Here is an 18,473-nt window from a genome sequence, read left to right as displayed (position 1 = left end):
TGTATTATCATAGAAATTCTAATAAAGGATGCATGGTAGGAGGCAGGGAGAATAAAACCCAGCTACAGTCGTTTGCTTCTTAGAGCAAAACAAATTTAAAAATTAAATTAAACAAAATAAATGAATTTTGGTGAAGAGATAGACAAATAATTAAAATAAGTTTTTTGTTCTTTTTTTTTTGCTTATCTAAGGTTTTATTTCTGCAAACTATTTTTATTCCACAATTACTTCCAGAGCTTGAAAATGAATTGGTAAATTTAATATTTTTGCTTTAGTAGTATTAAAAATAAATATCAAACTAAATTAGATAATTAAAATAACTCCAGTTCTATATTCATATATTCAATTTTATATTAAATCTCATCAATATGAAATTAATGGACTAAGGAAATTCCTGTCTAATTAAATTTTTGAAATACAGATTATTATCAAGAAAATGAAGTTATATTTCCAAGAAGTAAAAATAAATAAATAAAATAGCAAGCAATACTATTCTCTTGTACCTATTAAGCAATCTGTTGAGTCAATTTAATTTTGCATTGTTTATAAGTACAACTAAAGTGTGTTTTTAAGCTTTAAAATAATGAGTAACCTTGTTTATTTACATTTTATATTGCTTTGTAAAAGTATTTAAATATATTTTCACATCTTAAGTTCAAATATAACCAAAATCACATTTTTAGTTTTCTGTTAGTACAGTCCAAATGTTAATTCCATTTATGACCAGAATCACAGATGCCGTGTTTTTGCTTTCTCTGGTATTTATGGTGGTCTTTTCATTTGGATCCTGAGAACCTGACTCAGGGTTTATGTTAAGACCTTCATCAGTTTCCAGATTCTGTTTTATTATTATTAACCCCCTCCTTTAATAGGAATAAGTGACCAGCCATGTACTAAACTGTACATTAAACTGCAAGAATTATAACCTTTGGGTAGTAACTTGGAGAACAGTTCACGGAAACTGCAGTTATTCATTCAATTTCTTACTTTACGGAAAACTTTGTGTTATGTATCACCTTTGTCATCCTATTATAGTAGCCCATAATATTTATGCTGCTTAAGTATGTGAAAAGAAACTGCTTGTCATATACATATTGAAGTCCAGCAAAAATATAGGCCAAATATTTCCAATAGAACATACACATCTCCTGAGGCTTCATGACAAAGGACGCAGAGCCAGATTCCACTGCTCTGACTTGCATGGCCTTCTCTCTCATTTCAGACCTTGATGAATGTCAAACCAAACAGCACAATTGCCAGTTCCTCTGTGTCAACACTCTGGGAGGTTTCACCTGTAAATGTCCACCTGGCTTCACACAGCATCACACTGCATGTATTGGTAAGATAAAACAACACATGGGCAATTTTCCAAACTTTTGATGTATGCATAAAACTTGTACTTAAAATGATAGAATAATGGCTCAGTACTTATCGTTGGAACCAATCCCTCATAATTAGTGGTCTAAAAATGTTGCTTATATTTTCCCCCTCAGAAACAACATTTAAAGGGAAAAAAGGCCTAGATAGTCTGAGCACACACTCACAGTAGGTATATTTCAAGCAGTGCCTTTATATTGCATTCTAAATATAACCATATGTGTTCATATAAAATATGATTAAAGGTTCATTGTAATTTAGTCCATGCTAATGAACATGCTGGGTTTTTTTTTTGTTTTTGTTTTTTTATGTTAGAAGACATATATGTTAAGGGACTTTCAGTCGTATTATCAAAAAACATGTCCTCAGTCAACTCAAAATATGTTCTGATTTCAAATCTCTTGAAATATACTTTTTCTTACCACTTCTGCCTTTAATATGACAGTGAATCCTGGGATACATTTCCCTAAAATGCTGTTTTCACATTGTGAAACTGAGGCTTTCGTATTTCACCTTTTACTTCATGTAGTGGAATTTGAGTCATGTAATAATTGGGAGACTTGATCCTCTCCTCCTTCATGCTTTGCTAGACAACAATGAATGTGGGTCTCAGCCTTCCCTTTGTGGAGCAAAGGGGATCTGTCAAAACACCCCTGGGAGTTTCAGCTGCGAATGCCAGAGAGGATTCTCACTTGATGCCACTGGACTCAACTGTGAAGGTGAGTTTACTTGTTCAAAAATCCTTAATCTTATACAGCACACTATTTTCTTTTTACTTCCAAGCCAATAAATGAGAAGGTTTGATCCTCTCAAAAGAAGAAGAAAGTATTTTAAAAATTAGAACCCAGAAATTAAGTTTTGTTCACAAGTTTTCATATATTATTTGGAGGACAGAGAAGAACTTGTATGTGATGAAACAAAAAATTGGGAAGTACGAATTGGCTTTTAAAGTAACTGAACAGTTGATTCAGTTATTGATGTAAAAAGGAATTGAACTGAAAAAGAACTCTATATGGTTTACAGTAATGCTTGAGTATACAAAGGGGAAAAAAAAGGACTTTTGTTCTATGATACCTCAATGTGTACAAATTAAGTGTAAGAAAAAGAACCAATTATCATAGAGAATTGGAGAAATGTACCCAAAGCACTGGGGGAAACAGATGGCTGTTTTCATGTTATTTGGCCCAAGACTCTCAATTCATTCTCTTTTGTACAATGGGCACTCTTCTAATCTTCCCTGTAGCAGGTATTTCCTATGAAGTCTAAGGGAATATTTCAAGTGGCAATAAAATAAAAATCTGCCTATGATTCTTTAATATTTCCATTGTAAGACAAATGTATTAGGATTGGTATCTTTTACAAAATACCAATACCACAGATTACGAGACTATATACAACACCTTTGTATTTTATATAATACTGCAATATGTCTTACTGATTTTAGTCACCCTTTACTTATTCTTGTAAATATGTGATTATGAATTCTAGAAATATAATTAAAGTTTTTAAGGTACTCTTTATGCCCTGACTCATGTGGCTCAGTTGGTTGGGTGTCATCCCACAAAGTGAAAGTCACTGATTCGATTCCCAGTTAGGGCAGAAGCCTGGGTTGCAGTTTCAGTCCCCTGTCATGGTGTGTACAAGAGGCAATGGAATAATGTTTTTCTCTCATATCAATGTTTCTCTTCTTCTCTTTCTTCCTCCCTTCCCTTCTCTCTAAAAATAAATAAATAAAATCTTTTTTAAAAGATGTTTTTATAAGAATTATAGGGCTTTTATATGTGTCTAATTTGTCACCAAGAAAAATTTGTTTTAAAATTTTCTGTTTTAATATTTTATATTTGAAGTAATTGAGACTTTGAAAGTATTCTGAACGTACAGCTGCTTGCCACGTGTGAGTTCAGCTTGTGACTATCCACGTAAGATACCATTTATTAATTATCCATATAAATTTGTTACATACACATCAGACATGCCAATTTTATTTCACTCTTTATGGGTAGATTTCAAAGCCTCAGTTGTCATTGCAAAAGAGTATGCACATATGAACAAAGAAGTTATTCTGTATGTGTAATAATACCACAGTGTGTCTAAAAATAACATTCAAATACTTAAAATTTGCCTCTAATTAATTTTGACTGGTAATAAAAAAATTTGTGTGCAAAACAATTATACTTTTTAGGTATCTCTAGTGATTTTATCTTCCTGAAAATGAGGATTACATGTCAATCACTTTCCAACCTACTAGATTATGTAGTGCAAATATGTTTATATTACTTACTGAATAAGTCAGACCATGTGCAAGTTGATCCATCCAAAAGGCACAACATTTGTGGTAGCTGTGGTTGACTCGCTGAAATTAAGATGTTATCTAGAGCATTGACATGGCATGGCCTGGTGGATAGTGTAAGAATGAAGTCTTATCTCAGAACCATTCTTTGTACCACCACTGACTAATAACCATGTGACTTGGAAAAACCGCAGCTTCTCTGAGTGTCTTATTCTTTTGTTCCCCTGATAATAGTTTCCTCAGGCTGTGTTGGGAGTATATGAAAGAATAGTAGAAAAAGGTCATATAAAGATCTTGCTGGGCTTGTATTTGCAGATGTTGATGAATGTGATGGAAACCACAGGTGCCAACATGGCTGCCAGAACATCCTGGGAGGCTACAGATGTGGTTGCCCTCAAGGGTATATCCAGCATTACCAGTGGAATCAGTGTGTTGGTGAGCACTCAGCTTCCTACATACCATCTGCTTTTCTCACCTTGAAGTATTGTTAAGTAAAATGAATACATAATAAAGGTTGACATGTCAGTGTAGACTTTGAATCCTAGAACTTAAAAAACAATGGTTAGGAATGGTTCATGGAGGTCCATTATATTAGTCTCTATAGTTGTATATGTTGGAAAATATCCACAATGAGAATATGGTTTTAAGAACCTGAAAGGTAACTAAATGAGAACATATATAATTTTAATTTTCTACTAGATATAATTTTAAGTATCTGAAGATGGTGTCAAGAATCATTATCTTCATTTGCCAAGGTCAGGGACTTTTAATCAGTAATTTAGTATCTTTAGATTTGGAATTGAAGGTTTACCTATTCATCTCCCTCATATAAATACAAAGGAATTCAGATCAACTTGATGAGTACCATCAATCTGAGCTGTCCAGTCACGTAAATGTCATGAAGGAGCTGAAGTATTTTAAGGTAGAAATAGCACCTAGTTACAGCAAATTCTGTTGAAAATTCCAGTTGAAAATTCCAAATAGGCACTCTGCTCTGTTTCTTGGATAGATAATAGTCATGGAAATACTCTTTTTAAGAAGCAGTTGATCAAAGAGAATGCTATTCTCAATTTGAGTAACCAGCTATCTTACTTAGCTGCCTGATTTCTTGGTTCCTTTTGCCATCATAGACACACCATCCAACACATTGTGACATTAGATGCTGGTGTAACTAAGCAGAAAGGAGAACAGTGGTCTTGCAGAGAAGTGACAGGGTGCTTCCTGTTTCTCTGTTGTGATTTCAGTAATCCCACATGTACATCAAATATTTTACTGTACTCAATCTACTGAATAAATTAATCTGATTTTATCCTTTATAGTCTTTTCATAAGAAATTTCAAATGACAGTTTAGTGAACTGAGAAAAAACCAAGATAAATTTCGAAGGAGGAAACCAACTCTGAAAGTCACAACTACTCTATGCCCATGTGCCAGGTCAAAGACAGGTGCTTTGCCACACCACAAATACATACTAATGGGGGGAATGCAAAAACCACTAATGATCAAGAGCTTAAGGATAAAGTTTTAAAGGATTATTAAAACAATGAGTTAGACTGTCAATCAAAATAATTTCTTAAGTTTAGTTTATTTTTTCTCTTCACAGAAAAAATAATGTTGCAAAAGTCTTTATTCTCTGATATCTTGATTCATAAACAGAGGCAAAGTGTAGGTACACTGTTCAAAATATAGAGAATGGTACTTCTTTAGATAGCTACTAAAATAGTTAAAACTATTTTATTATATTGTGTTATTTATAAAATACAATACCCAACACTCTATTCAATGAATAAAATGGACTTCTTGGTTAATTCTGTGAAACTAAATGCAGAAGAATGATCCTCTAATATTTCACATGTGTCACCTTACATACAATTCTTGTTTTTAAGGTAACCATAAGTAGAATAGGAATATGTATGGAGTATCAACTTAGTTTTTAAGTTTTCTGAAGTTTCTGTCTCTAAACATGAAGTGCAAAAATAGCTACAGAGGTTTCTACTAAATTTGGTCCGACTTCAAATCAAGACTGTGTGGTGAGACTTCCAGCCAAGATGAAGGCCTAGACAGACATGCTGGATCTCCCTCCACAACTAAGAAGGAATACAACTACCTCAAAACTAGAGATAACCACAAGTCCCAGAAAATCAAGCTGCATGGAAGTCCAACAAACAAAGATATGAGGAAGAAATACTCATCCAGACAGGTAGGAGGGGCGGAGAGGACGTAGTGGCAGCAGTGGCAGGCTGGCAGAAAGCGCAGTTACACGTTTTAAAGTCCGGAGGGAGACTGACATGCTCCATCTCCCTCCACAACTAAGAAGGAATACAACTATTGCAAAACCAGAAATAACCAGAAGTTACAGAAAACAAAGCTACATGGAAGTCCAACATATGAAGTTATAAAGAAGTGGTGCTCGTCTGGATGGGTAGAAGGGGCGAAGCCGGGCCGGAGAGGTCAAGCTGTGCTGGCAGCGGCAGCTGGGGCGACAGCGGTGGAACAGTGGTGAGCACAGACCCTGTATTTAGGGCAGGCAAGAAATGCCTGGGAAGCACCCCTGGCTGCAGACCAAACCTGTCAGCTCGAGATTCCAATGCCAGGGAAGACAGACCCCTTTGCCTCGGACTATGACAGCTAGAGGGAGTGGGGATGGAGGAGGAGGCTCCCAGTCTCTCAGCAGAGAGTGAACAGCAGAATCCACCTCACACCCCCGCCCCCACACAAAGTGCCACACTGTGATGAGAAGGGTCGCCTGCTAGTGACAAGTGCACGGGGCTCCGCCCCCTGTGGCATAGGTGGTGTGACAGACCCGCCTAGGAAGCAAAGGTAAACACAAAACTGTCAGAATGGCACAGATCATGATAGAGATCCCAGTGACACAGCTGACCAGACAGCAAATATCTGATCTAATGAAGCAGCAGATAGCAAATCTTTCTGAGGCACAGTTCAGAGCTTTGGTTGTAAGAACGCTCACAGACCTAACAGCAGATCTTAAACAAGATGGGGAAGGAATGAAGGCTAGTCCTGCTGAAATGAATGAAAACACATATGAAACAAGTGGTGAGGGAAAGAAAACCAGGGATCAAATCAACAAATCGGAACATAGGGAAGGCACAAACAGTCAACCAGTGCAGAAAAAAGAAATGAAAAGTGAGGAAAATGAGGACAAAGTAAAACTGAAGGAGTTCATCAGATCCAAACCACTGTTATATGAAATGTTAAAGGGACTTGTTTAGGAGAAATAGGATCAAAACTATGAACAGTGAAATGAAAACTGTGTCACAACAACCAACAACAGAAACTAGGGGATCAAAACTAAGGCAAACTAAGTAGGCAACAAGAGTAGGAAAAGAATTGTAGGTTTGGGGAACATATTGGGGGGAGGTCAGCTGGGGGGAAGGGGGAAAGGATGGCAGATGGTATAGGAATTAAGAAGCATAGTAGGAGGGAGTGGAGTAGATAGGAAGATGTTGAGAAGAACTATATGCACAACCAATGGTCATGGACTAAGGGAGGGAACAACTGGAGGGAGGGGGGTCACTGGGTGTAGGGGAACAAAGGGAAGAGAAATTGGGACAACTGTAACAGCATAAACCATAAAGCATTTAAAAAAAAAAAGTTGGAAGGGACACCTGGGGATAGTTCTTGGCTCCTCACCAGACCTTGCAGCTCACAGTCCCAGTGTTGGGGGAAGTCAAGCCTCATTGCTTCTGACTGTGCAAACCAGTGGGGTTTGGGTGGAGAAAGAAACTGCTGATCTTTCAGCAGAGCCCATTTGTTTAGAGGACCCCACAGTCCTGGAACACCCACAGACCCACCCACTCTGGGAACAATGGCCAAGGCAACAGCTAGAGAGGTTCCAGTCCTATACAGAAGTGGAAGAAGTGCCTGGAAAAGGGGAAAGTGCTGAGAGAGCAGCATTGTTCCCTCTCAGACCCCTCCCCCCCCCACACAACGCCACAGCTTGGTGAAACAGGTTGCCCTGTACTGACAAATACCTGAGGCTCCACTTCTTACAATGTAACAGTAGTGACAGCTCTACCTAAGACACAGAGGCAAACAAACACAGGAATCTGTCAAGGTTAGGAGACAGAGAAGCATTCCCAAAAGAGGAAACGGATCAAGGTTCCAATGGGAGAACTAAGTGACAAGGAGATAGCCAACCTAACAGATGCAGAGTTCAAAACACTGGTGATACAGATGCTCACAGGCTTGACAGATATGCTTGAGTATGGCAAATGCATAAGTGAAGAAGTGAAGGCTATGCTAAGTGAAACAAAGGAAAAGCCACACAAAACCAATGGTGAAGGGAAGGAAATCGGGGTTCAAATCAATGATTTGAAACATAAGAAGAAAAACAGTCAACCAGTACCAAATGAGGAAACAAAAGTTGAAAGAAATGAGGAGAGGCTAAGGGACCTCTGGGACAACTTTAAACATACCAGCATCCAAATCATAGGGGTGCCACAAGGAGAAGAGGAAGAGCAAGAAATTGAAAATGTATGTGAAAAAATAATGAAGGAAAACTTCCCAAATTTGGCAAAGAAAATAAACTTACAGGTCCAGGAAGCACAGAGAGTTCCAAAAACACTGGACCCAGGGAGAACCATACCAAGACACATTGTCATCAAAATGTCAAAAATTAAGGATAAAGAGAGAATCTTAAAAGGAGCAAGAGAGAAAGAGAGAGTTACCTACAAAGGGGTCCCAATAAGACTATTAGCTGATTACTCAAAAGAAACTTTGCAGGTGAGAAGGGACTGGCAAGCAGTATTCAACGTGATGAAAAGCCAAAACCTACAACCACGATTACTCTATCCAGCGAAGCTGTCATTTAGAATGGAAAGGCAGATGTAGTGCTTCCCAGACAAGGTAAAGCTACAGGAGTTCATAATCACCAAGCCATTAGTATATGAAATGTTAAAGGGACTGATTTAAGAAAAATAAGATCAAAACTATGAACACTAAAATGACAATAAATTCACAACTATCAACAACTGAATCTAAAAAATAAAAGCAAAATTCAACTAAGGAAACCAGAATAGGAACAGAATCATAGGTATGGGGGATCATTTGGAGGGTTATCAGCTGGGAGGGGGAAGGGGGAGAAATATAGAAATGGTGCAGGGATTAAGAAGCATAATCAGTTGGTACAAAATAGGGGGAAGTTAAGACTAATATAGGTAAGGGTGAAGCCAAAGAAAGTATATGCATGACCCAGGACATGAACTAAGGTGCGTGGGTGGAATTGCTGGAAGGAAGAGGGTACTGGGCAGAGGGGAGCAAAGGGGAAAAAAATTGGAACTACTGTAACAACATAATCAATAAAATATACTTAAAAAAAAAAAAAAGACTGTGTGGTATATGCCAGATCCCCTTTGTGGGATCCTTAAAGTGGACACATCAGCGAGGCAATCACCCCAGAATGTCTCACACTCTAGTACAGCCAGAAGTCAGTGTGCCTTCTGATGGGGAGGGGCCCCATGGACAGGAGGGTAAATGGTTTCAATGATGAGTTCAAACCTACAGACACACAAGTAGATATTCCCAACTGTAAGCATTTGTTTGTGAGCTTGCTTGGCTAAAATGGGCACCTCTAAGCAACAGATCCCTGAGTGAGTAAGATGCAGCATCTTATTTGAAAGTTTCCTGGTTTTTCTTTGCAGGGTTTGAGGAACCCAGCTAGTCTCTAACAAAATTGCTGACTTTCCTGCCTTGAATCCACATAACACAGTTGGAATTTTAACTCAAATATATAGCAGGAATAAACCCTGGCTGGTGTGGCTCGGTGGATTGAGCATCAGCCTGCGAATCAAGTGTCGCTTGTTCAATTCCCCGTCAGGGCACATGACTAGATTGCACATCAGGTCCCCAGTTGGGGGCACAAGTGAGGGCAACCACACAGTGATGTTTCTCTCCCTCTCTTTCTCTAAAAATAAATAAATAAATAAACAAATAAATAAATTATTTAAAAATATATATATATGTGTATGTATATATATATATATATAGCAGGAATAGAATGAATCCACCAGGAAATAATAAAAGCAACAAGTTGGCAAAAAAGCAAACAAAAAACAACAACAAGAAGAATTATTGACAAATTAAAAGGCACAAATCATTTTTATTTGTCACCATGTGCTGATATCTTCAGTCATTCATATGACTGAGGGGAGATACAGAATGAAATTTCAGACAGATTTATCTGAGGTCTCCTAGTAAAGGAACAAAACTATTAGTTAATGCATCAGATAATTTAAATACTGTTAAATTGCAAACGTACAATGTTGTCAATACTACTTCCCTATTTAAGAAAAATGACGGTTCTTTGTAAGTGTTAATATTGAAAAAAGCTTTTAATTCAAATGAATACTTTATAAGTTTTCAGCCTGTTAGCACAGAACATTTATCACACTCTGGTGCATAGGTTATACAGATGTAGGTAACATTGTCAAATATTTGCAAGCATTATAATTATTCAAAATTGAAAATAAATGAATATCATTCATATTTGCATATGAAGAAAATTATGTCTTAATATATGAAGCTTTAAGTTATTTAGTATTAGTAACTTCTGGTTGCTTCTATGGCCTTTCAAAATAATTCAAATATAGCTTGGTAGGGCTTGAATCAATTCAAAGTATGTCTCACACAAGAACATATTGTAAAAGTCAGATTACGTAAGTCTATAAAATTATACTATGATGTACATTTATAGCATATAAACATGAAATACATCATGGTGCTTCCAAAAATGTTATATTTAAAAATTTTTTGTCACTGGTTTGTTAAAATGAAATGTATTCAATTAATTGGTTTTGCCTAGTAAGTTTTCTACTTAACACAATGTCTAATACTATATTCCTAGAAGGATCATTTTATTAAATTATAACGTAATTTAAATTCTCTGTTAGGAGAGAAACAGTGCATATAAATGTCACATTTAATTGTAAAAGCAGATGAGCCTTTGTGGCAGAATTCCAAGTCTTCTGTAGATAGAAATAAAATAGAAGTTATATTTGTCATAGGTAGCTTAGTTATTATGAATTTATTTATATACTTTTTCCCCATGAAATGAAGGCTAAGAATTTGTACCTATTAGATAATCATAGCAGATTTTATCGCCAGTGATTAAGAATTCTACATTTGGCAGTCTGGTTTAATTTTGAAACTATAAGCATGATACAAACATCTACCCTTTCAGTAACCTCTCTGCTGTACTTAATGGAGTTTAATTTCCTGTCTGAGAGGCCTCTTCACGGAGATGCCATCTTCATCTCCCATAACCTCACCGAGCCCCGGCCCCTCAGTGCTTCCCGCGAGCTGCTGTGTCCCAGGAGCACACCCGCTTGCAAACAGGCTCATTTCCCCATGCAGCCTGAAACATATCCTTGTCATATATTAAGTAAATGGACACACTGTGCTTCACTGGAATCACAAGAATGTGAAAGAATCTCCCACAGAACAGATGTGACTTGTACCCAGGGTGACATTTGAATTATCATAAACCCCAAAGGGGTCAAGCCACATACTATATGCCAACCAGAACAGTTGAGAACAAAGTTGTAATCTCCAAATTTAAGAGCACAATCAGATTTTGAATTTGTAAAAATGATAAGTGCAAGTGAAGGCATAACCTATAATTATCCTGCTGTCAGGCATTTAAAGTACCAGTCCTTAAACTGGTAAAGCCTGTGTCAGCTGATGACTGCATGCGAACCTTCTCAGAAGGCATGGTCTGCACCTAACGGGCCCTCCAGCAGTTGAAAGTTGATTGTTGGTTCAAAAGACCAAATTAAATAATGTTTATTTCAATTATTTTCATATAGGGTATTTAGATTTTGTTATATTTTCTCCGTATATAGTATAATGGTGGCTTTGGGAACTGCTGGGAGAATGAATACAAATACAAATAAAGATGTAGGCTTTTCAAAACTGAGATATAATTCACATACCATAAAATTCACCTTTTTAAAGTGTGCAGTTCAAAGGGTTTTAGTGTGCTCTCACTAGAATATGCAACCAGCAACACCACAACACTTTCAGCAACCCCCAAAACAGAACTGCATCCCAGTCAGTTCCCCATCAGTGGTCGGTCTCCATCTCCCCCACCCACAGCCTGCAGCCGCTGGTAACCTCCTGTCTCTGTGGATCTGTCGGAGATACAGACTGTTGTATACCTGTGGGAGTGGGAGGGGGGTGATGGACGGGAGAGGGCAAAGGGGGAAAACTGGGACAACTGTAGTAGAATAACTAATTTAAAATTTATTTTTACAAAAATAGAATAGGAGTGATTCAGCAGGCAAACTGCAAGTACCTGTCCCAAAGGGCTGCCAACCTAGTTATTAACAGCACAAACAGTATAGAAAAGTGTTGGACAAGGTTTTTTACAGCCCTAATTGAGGAGGATTTGTTTATTTTTGTCATTTTATTTGTTTTTTATTTTCATATGCTTTACCAATCAGCCATGGGACTGAATGTTTTTTAAATCATAGGTACTTTGAGACTCAAGCCCTTCAGGTCACTGCCGCCTTCCCCCTGTAAAGAGTCTCTCGCTTTGTGTCACTAGACGAGAATGAGTGCTCTGACCCGAATGCCTGTGGCTCTGCGTCCTGCTACAACACCCTGGGGAGTTACAAGTGCGCCTGCCCCTCAGGCTTCTCCTTTGACCAGTTCTCCAGCGCCTGTCACGACGTGAACGAGTGCTCATCTTCCAAGAACCCCTGCAATTATGGCTGCTCCAACACGGAAGGGGGCTACCTCTGCGGCTGCCCACCTGGGTACTACAGAGTGGGACAGGGGTAAGGCCACCAACCTTCCCACACAGGACAGCAGAGGTCGTCCAACAGGGCGTGGTCTAACCCAGGTTTCCCTTGCTGAGTTCCGGCTGCCTGGTGGCCTGGCCCTGCAGGGAAGTGAATGGTGATTAGAAGCCCCAGAGACAAAAGCATGGATCACTTAGGGTATGGGAGGGAGAAGCACCAGGAAGGCATATGGATTATATTCAGGTTACAGGATTACCTCCTTTGTGGTGCACACAGGACTTGAACTTGTACACAAGTTTCACCCCTTGCCCCACATAAAGGCCTAAATTGATTCAGTCAGATCCCTCAAGGCCAGAGAGTAACAGATATTTAAAAATGTAGCTCACATGTTGTTATGGACACCTGGGTTGTGAGCCACAAGTAGAAATGACTTCCTCCCAGATTTTTTAATGAGTTTTGGCACACGCCAGCCCAGTGGTTCCGAGGAAGGAGTTTGTCCCTCTCTTTGCTCATCTGGCTTTGTATTATTGCACAGAGAAGACCTGCCTCACTGGTGTGGCATTGCTCAGCACAGGCTGGCTCCAAAGGGCCGGGTTCCTCCAGCTAATTACACTTTCCCAAGTGCAGCCTCTCAAGTGCCTGATGGCTGGGACTGAGGTGCCGGCCACCTGCATCCTTCTGTCAAGGCAGCTTGTGCTCAGCAGAACAGAAGATGGGAATTTAGGAGTCAATCAGGGTCCTCTTCCTCAGAAAGTAGTGTAGAGACAGGCAATGAGGGGGATGGACTAATATGTCCACCCTTGCTACATAATAATGCTTGAAACAGAAGGCTTGGTCTAGACAAGGGTCATTTAGAACCAACTCATTGACTCTTTCACTAACCCAAAAAGGAGTTTAGAAATCTCATTCATTATAGCAGAGAGCTTTGTTGTGAGCAACAGAACTTTCCTTAGCATTCTCTTGGAAATTCATACTCTGCTTTTGCTTTCCCCCATTAACTACACTCAAGTGCTTCAGTCTAATTAGGATTAAAAATTGCAGATTCCTCTGAAGGAAATGAAAACACTAATCTGAAAAGATATATGCCCTCCTATACTCTTGCAGCAGTATTTACAGTAGCCAAGATATGGAAACAATCTAGGTGTCCATTGATAGATGAATGGATAAAGAAGATGTGGTACATACTGCAATGGAATATTATGCAGCACCAGAGGAGAATGAGCCCTGGCTGGGGGCTCAGCTGGTTGGAGCACTGTCTCATACACTAAAAAACTGTGGGTTTGATCCCAGGTCAGGGCACATACCTAGGTGGCAGGTTTGATCCCCAGTTGGGGCGCATATGGGAAGTAACCAGTTGGTGTCAGTCTCTCTCTCTCTCCCCTGCCCCTTTCCCACTCTCAGGCAAGGATTAAAAAGAAAAAAAATGAATGAAGTATTGCCATTTGCAACAACATGAATGGACCTAGAGGGTATTAAGTGAAATTAGTCAGACAGAAAAGACAAATACTGCGTATTTTCATTGACATATGAACTCTAAAACAAGCAAACAAAACAAAACAATACAAAACAAAAACAAACTCATAGAAACAAAGAGCAAAGCATGGTTACAGAGGGGAGCGTGATGGAGGATTGGTAAAAATGGTGAAGGGGAATATAATCATAGTATTGTAATAAGTTTGTGACATGATTACTAGAATTAGTGGGGTCATCACATTGTAAGGAATAAAAATGATGGATCATCATTTGCACAGCTGAAACTAGTATAATTTTGTATATCAACTATACTTAAATTTAAAAAGTGAAAAGAAAAGAAAATTGGGGAAGACTAGAGCTCACTCTCAAAATTTTATTTTTCAGAATAAGGGAAAATCTCGTGAAGTGTTGAAGAAAAGAGTTACAGAAACTATTAGGTTTTTATGCTTATGAGCTTAGAGTTTGCTTTGTTTCTTATTTCTGAAAAGTCTTTGCTCTACCACCAGAAAACTATAGTCAAAGTTAGTGATAAAGTCTAACACCACCTTGCTTCTTGTTGCAAATAGCCACTGTGTCTCAGGAATGGGATTTAATAAAGGGCAGTACCTGCCACTGGATGCAGAGGTGGATGAGGAAAACGCTCTGTCCCCGGAAGCCTGCTATGAGTGCAAAATCAACGGCTACTCGAAGAAAGACGGCAGACAGAAGAGAAGTGTTCATGAACCCGAAACCACTGCTGTGAGTAAACCTCACTTTGTTTTGTCACAAGATAATTTTTTATCCATATGGAGTCGTGTATATTCTGCAGCTAAACTTTTGTGTAGGTTTCAGGCTCAGTGATGTTAGAACTGTCTTGAAATGTGATGGCTAAAGTAATGGAAAAAACATGGCAGAGACAAGTAAATTAAAGTTAGTTGATTATTAGCTAGGACCGCAAGGATGGGGGAAAAGACTTTAAGATTCATAGTTTCAAATAATATGTTTTATTTTTTGATTTATGTCAAAGGCAATAAGGTGTCCACCTAAGAAATAGTTATTTCTTAAGTGATTCAAAAAATTATTTTGAATTAGTCTAGTTGTTTTATACATCTGTGGTAAATGAGGCTGATTTTCATTTTCAGTAAGTAAACCAACTAAGTCTCATAGTTTGTGACATTTATAAGTTAGGTATTCCTTCCATAAAAATTTTATCTCCAAATAACTTGAATTTTGTAAAGAACTGAAGATCTGAATTGCCTGCTGCTGATGTTCCTGGGTCACAAATGGCCTTTTGCGGAGTGGTTGAAAGAGGGGACCGCAGACTGCCTGGCTTTGAATATGTTCCCTGCCCTCCGCACTTGTTACCTATGTTATGTGGGGCACGTTTACCTAACCTCTCTCTACCTCAACTTTCTTTCCTGTAAAATGAGAATAAATATACTACTGAAGGGTGATGGGAGAATTAATTGAGTTGATACTGTGAAGTGCTTGGAATGGTGCCTGGCACACGTTCAGTGAATGTCACTGAGTAATATCTAGAGATGCTGACGATTTTCCCAAAGGTCAGGGATAGCTCTACCCTCTTCTGTTAGTGTTACTGAGAAATTCCTTCACCAAAGAAACCTAGTCAACAGCCAACAGGCAACTTGCTTCAGTGTTCTGGGCTTCAGAAACTTTATCTATAAAATGAGATTTTTCTAGCCAAAAGGTCTGAGATTCTATTTTATAATAAATAGGCCAATGTTAATTTACCTTAAGTAGACTAGGGTATCAAACTAATTTAAATATAACAATTGAGATATTCATCAAGTACCCCTAACTACAAATCCAGAAATTCTATCTGTGAAACCTTCCCATTGTGATACTTGAGCTTTGAGTCTGTCTGAATACTGATGGGCACTTCTGACCCACGGTAGCCAAGTTCTTACTTAACAGGTGCTCAATCAAAGCATTGGTTTTTGTTTTGTTTTGTTTTGTTTGCTTGCTTTGCCTGTCTTACTGAAGTAGCATTCTTAACTTCCCATGCCTCTGATTAAGACTTGGTTTATCTGCCCCACTGGCTTTTACCAAAGCTGGTTCAAACCCAAGCCCTGAGGTCTCTGCAGGTCCCTCCCTCTGTACTACTGGCTCCAAGCAAATACACCCCCACTGCTGCTGGTGGTTTGTGGGCCTTGCAGATCAGGCCAGGACTTCCAAGTGCAGATTCTTCCGGGGACAGTCCCTGCTGTTGGATAACAGCCACACTTCTTCCCTTAAAAACAAAAAACAAAAAACTATTTATTTATTTTTAGAGAGAGGGGAAGGGAGGGAGAAGGAGAGGGAGGGAAACATCAATGTGTGGTTGCCTCTCGCACGCCCCCAACTGGGTACCAGGACCACAACCCAGGCATGTGCCCTGACTGGAAATCGAACTGATGACCTTTTGGTCCTCAGGCCAGCACTCAATCCACTGAGCCACACCAGCCAGGGCTGCACTTCTTTTGACTCCAGAAAAAAATTTTAAAGGTGCAATTATTTTTTAAATTGTCTTTTTTTATTACTAATAAACATGATATTCCATAAACTCATCAAAAAAACTTGAAATGTGAATGCTTTATAAGTTCAGCCTTGTAACCTTACCTGGTTAAGGCCAAGAGATTTACTGGACAAGCCTATGAATTGATCTTTTCTCACACTGACTGGAAGTTACAGTCACTTCCTTCACAAGCACTGCTCCTGAGGAAAGTGCAGTAAGGGGGAGCAATAGGTTGTCACTGTGGCTGCAGCCCCAACAGCTGGTCCCTTTTGAGTCCTTGTGCTCTTCCCACATTGTTTCCTGCTCTCTCTCCAGGTAGAACAGATCAGCCTGGACAGTGTGGACATGGACAGCCCCATGAGAATGAAGTTCAACCTCTCTGGCCTCGGCTCTAAGGAGCACATCCTGGAACTCATGCCGGCCATTGAGCCCCTCAACAATCACGTCCGCTATGTCATCTCCCAAGGGAACGATGACGGTATCTTCCACATCCACCAAAGGAATGGGCTCAGCTATTTGCACACGGCCAAGAGGAAGCTGGTGCCCGGCACGTACACACTGGAAATCACTAGCATCCCTCTCTACAAGAAGAAGGAGCTTAAGAAACTGGAAGACAGCAACGAGGATGACTACCTCCTAGGGGAACTCGGGGAGGCTCTCAGAATGAGGCTGCAAATTCAACTCTATTAACACTTACAGACTTGGTTCCAGGCTCAAATCCCCACACAGCCAGCCTTCAGAAGCCTTCGAAAGCCAATGACTAATTTTAAAGAGGAAAAAAAGACAACTTTTGTTTCTCTCCTCCCTGTCTCAGACTTCAGAATGTTGACCCTCACAGGGAGGGATAATTTAGACTCTGGTGTGGCCAAAGATTTGAGTACAAAGGCAACCGTGGTTACTGTATTTTTTATATAACTTCACTTTAAAATATATTAAAAAAACATAAATGTTCAAGAGATCAGCATATGGCACTAAATGCACAAAAATAATGTGAGCTTTTTTTTTTTCCTGTTAGCAGTCTGTAACACTTTGGGTATTTTGCTATAGTTGCTAATTAAAAAAAATATAGATGTTTATTTATTTTTAATGCAGTAATATATGGAGAAATGAACAAACTATGTAAACAAAAAGGGAAACTCACTTGTTTTTCTTTAGATTTATAAATTTGAGCTATTTCTTTTAGAGGTGCTTTTTAAAAATTCAGTAGATTCAAGAGATGTTTCCTTTGGTTTTCTGCCAGTTGTCCAACTGGTACACATCTGATTATTTTAAAGAAAGAAAGCCTCACAGAGCTGAATTGGCAGTGTAATCAATAATTTAGAAGACAGAAATGTCATTAGATCCTTTATGAAGGAGATCAAAGCCAGAGCAGCTCATTGTGACGATATTCCACATCAGCGGACACACCAGGCGACGAAGATGAAGCACAACACTGTAGCAAAATACCTTGACTGCTTGTGAGACCAGTAGCGTTGCAGGCCAAACCGTACTGTATTTCCTTCTCATAACCTCAAGGAAGCACATGTGCTCCCCACAACACCTCATTTTTACCCAGGGTGTGCTGCGTACTTGTACTGTAGGCAGCTGAAGAACTGCCGTTCCTTTGAAAAGGAACACCTGGCATTCTGTAGTGTTTGGTGCTGTCTTAGATTAATGGTGCATTTATTATGTTCAAGCTATTTCAGGATTGCCATATGTGCAAACAAATCATGCAGTACAGCCAAGGAATATATGTTGTTGTTTTTTATAAATCCATTTTTTTAGAATTTTCATTAATACTGTAGTTATACACCATATGCCTCATTTTATCATAGCCTATTGTGTATGAAAGATGTTTGTACAATGAATTGATGTTTAGTTTGCTTTAGTCACTTAAAAAGATATTGTACCAGAATGTGCTATAATAAGAGTACGTCTCCATGTTCTTCTCAACCCAAGAACCTGTCCCTGGACCAGTGACCAAACCTCATATGTGAAATGGCCAAAGCACATGCAGGCTCCGGGTTTCCTCTCACACCTGTGCTAACCAAAGATTAGTAACCAGTTGTAACCAGTTTTATCCAGTTTGTGGTTCTTTTGTT

At 38.9% G+C, this 18,473-nt stretch overlaps 1 protein-coding gene across 2 annotated transcripts in view; it reads left to right on the top strand.

The window, feature by feature from the left end:
* The window catches only part of FBN2 (fibrillin 2), a 276,567-nt gene extending 259,163 nt beyond the window's left edge, over window positions 1-17,404 (top strand). For both annotated transcript variants that reach the window (XM_090279079.1, XM_090279078.1), the window contains 6 exons: window positions 1,223-1,339; window positions 1,968-2,096; window positions 3,983-4,102; window positions 12,230-12,461; window positions 14,465-14,636; window positions 16,708-17,404. In XM_090279079.1, coding sequence (XP_090135205.1) covers window positions 1,223-1,339; window positions 1,968-2,096; window positions 3,983-4,102; window positions 12,230-12,461; window positions 14,465-14,636; window positions 16,708-17,082 — 1,145 coding nt within the window. In that variant the 3' untranslated portion in view covers window positions 17,083-17,404. The remainder of the gene's footprint in view (window positions 1-1,222; window positions 1,340-1,967; window positions 2,097-3,982; window positions 4,103-12,229; window positions 12,462-14,464; window positions 14,637-16,707) is intronic.
* The last annotated feature ends 1,069 nt before the right edge of the window (window positions 17,405-18,473 follow it).

Source organism: Furipterus horrens, unplaced genomic scaffold (genome assembly GCF_987537825.1).
Source record: "Furipterus horrens unplaced genomic scaffold, mFurHor1.1.pri manual_scaffold_5, whole genome shotgun sequence".
Classification (NCBI taxonomy): Eukaryota; Metazoa; Chordata; class Mammalia; order Chiroptera; family Furipteridae; genus Furipterus; species Furipterus horrens.
The sequence above is the reverse complement of the archived record's forward strand: the minus strand, read 5'-3'. Positions and strand labels throughout refer to the sequence as shown.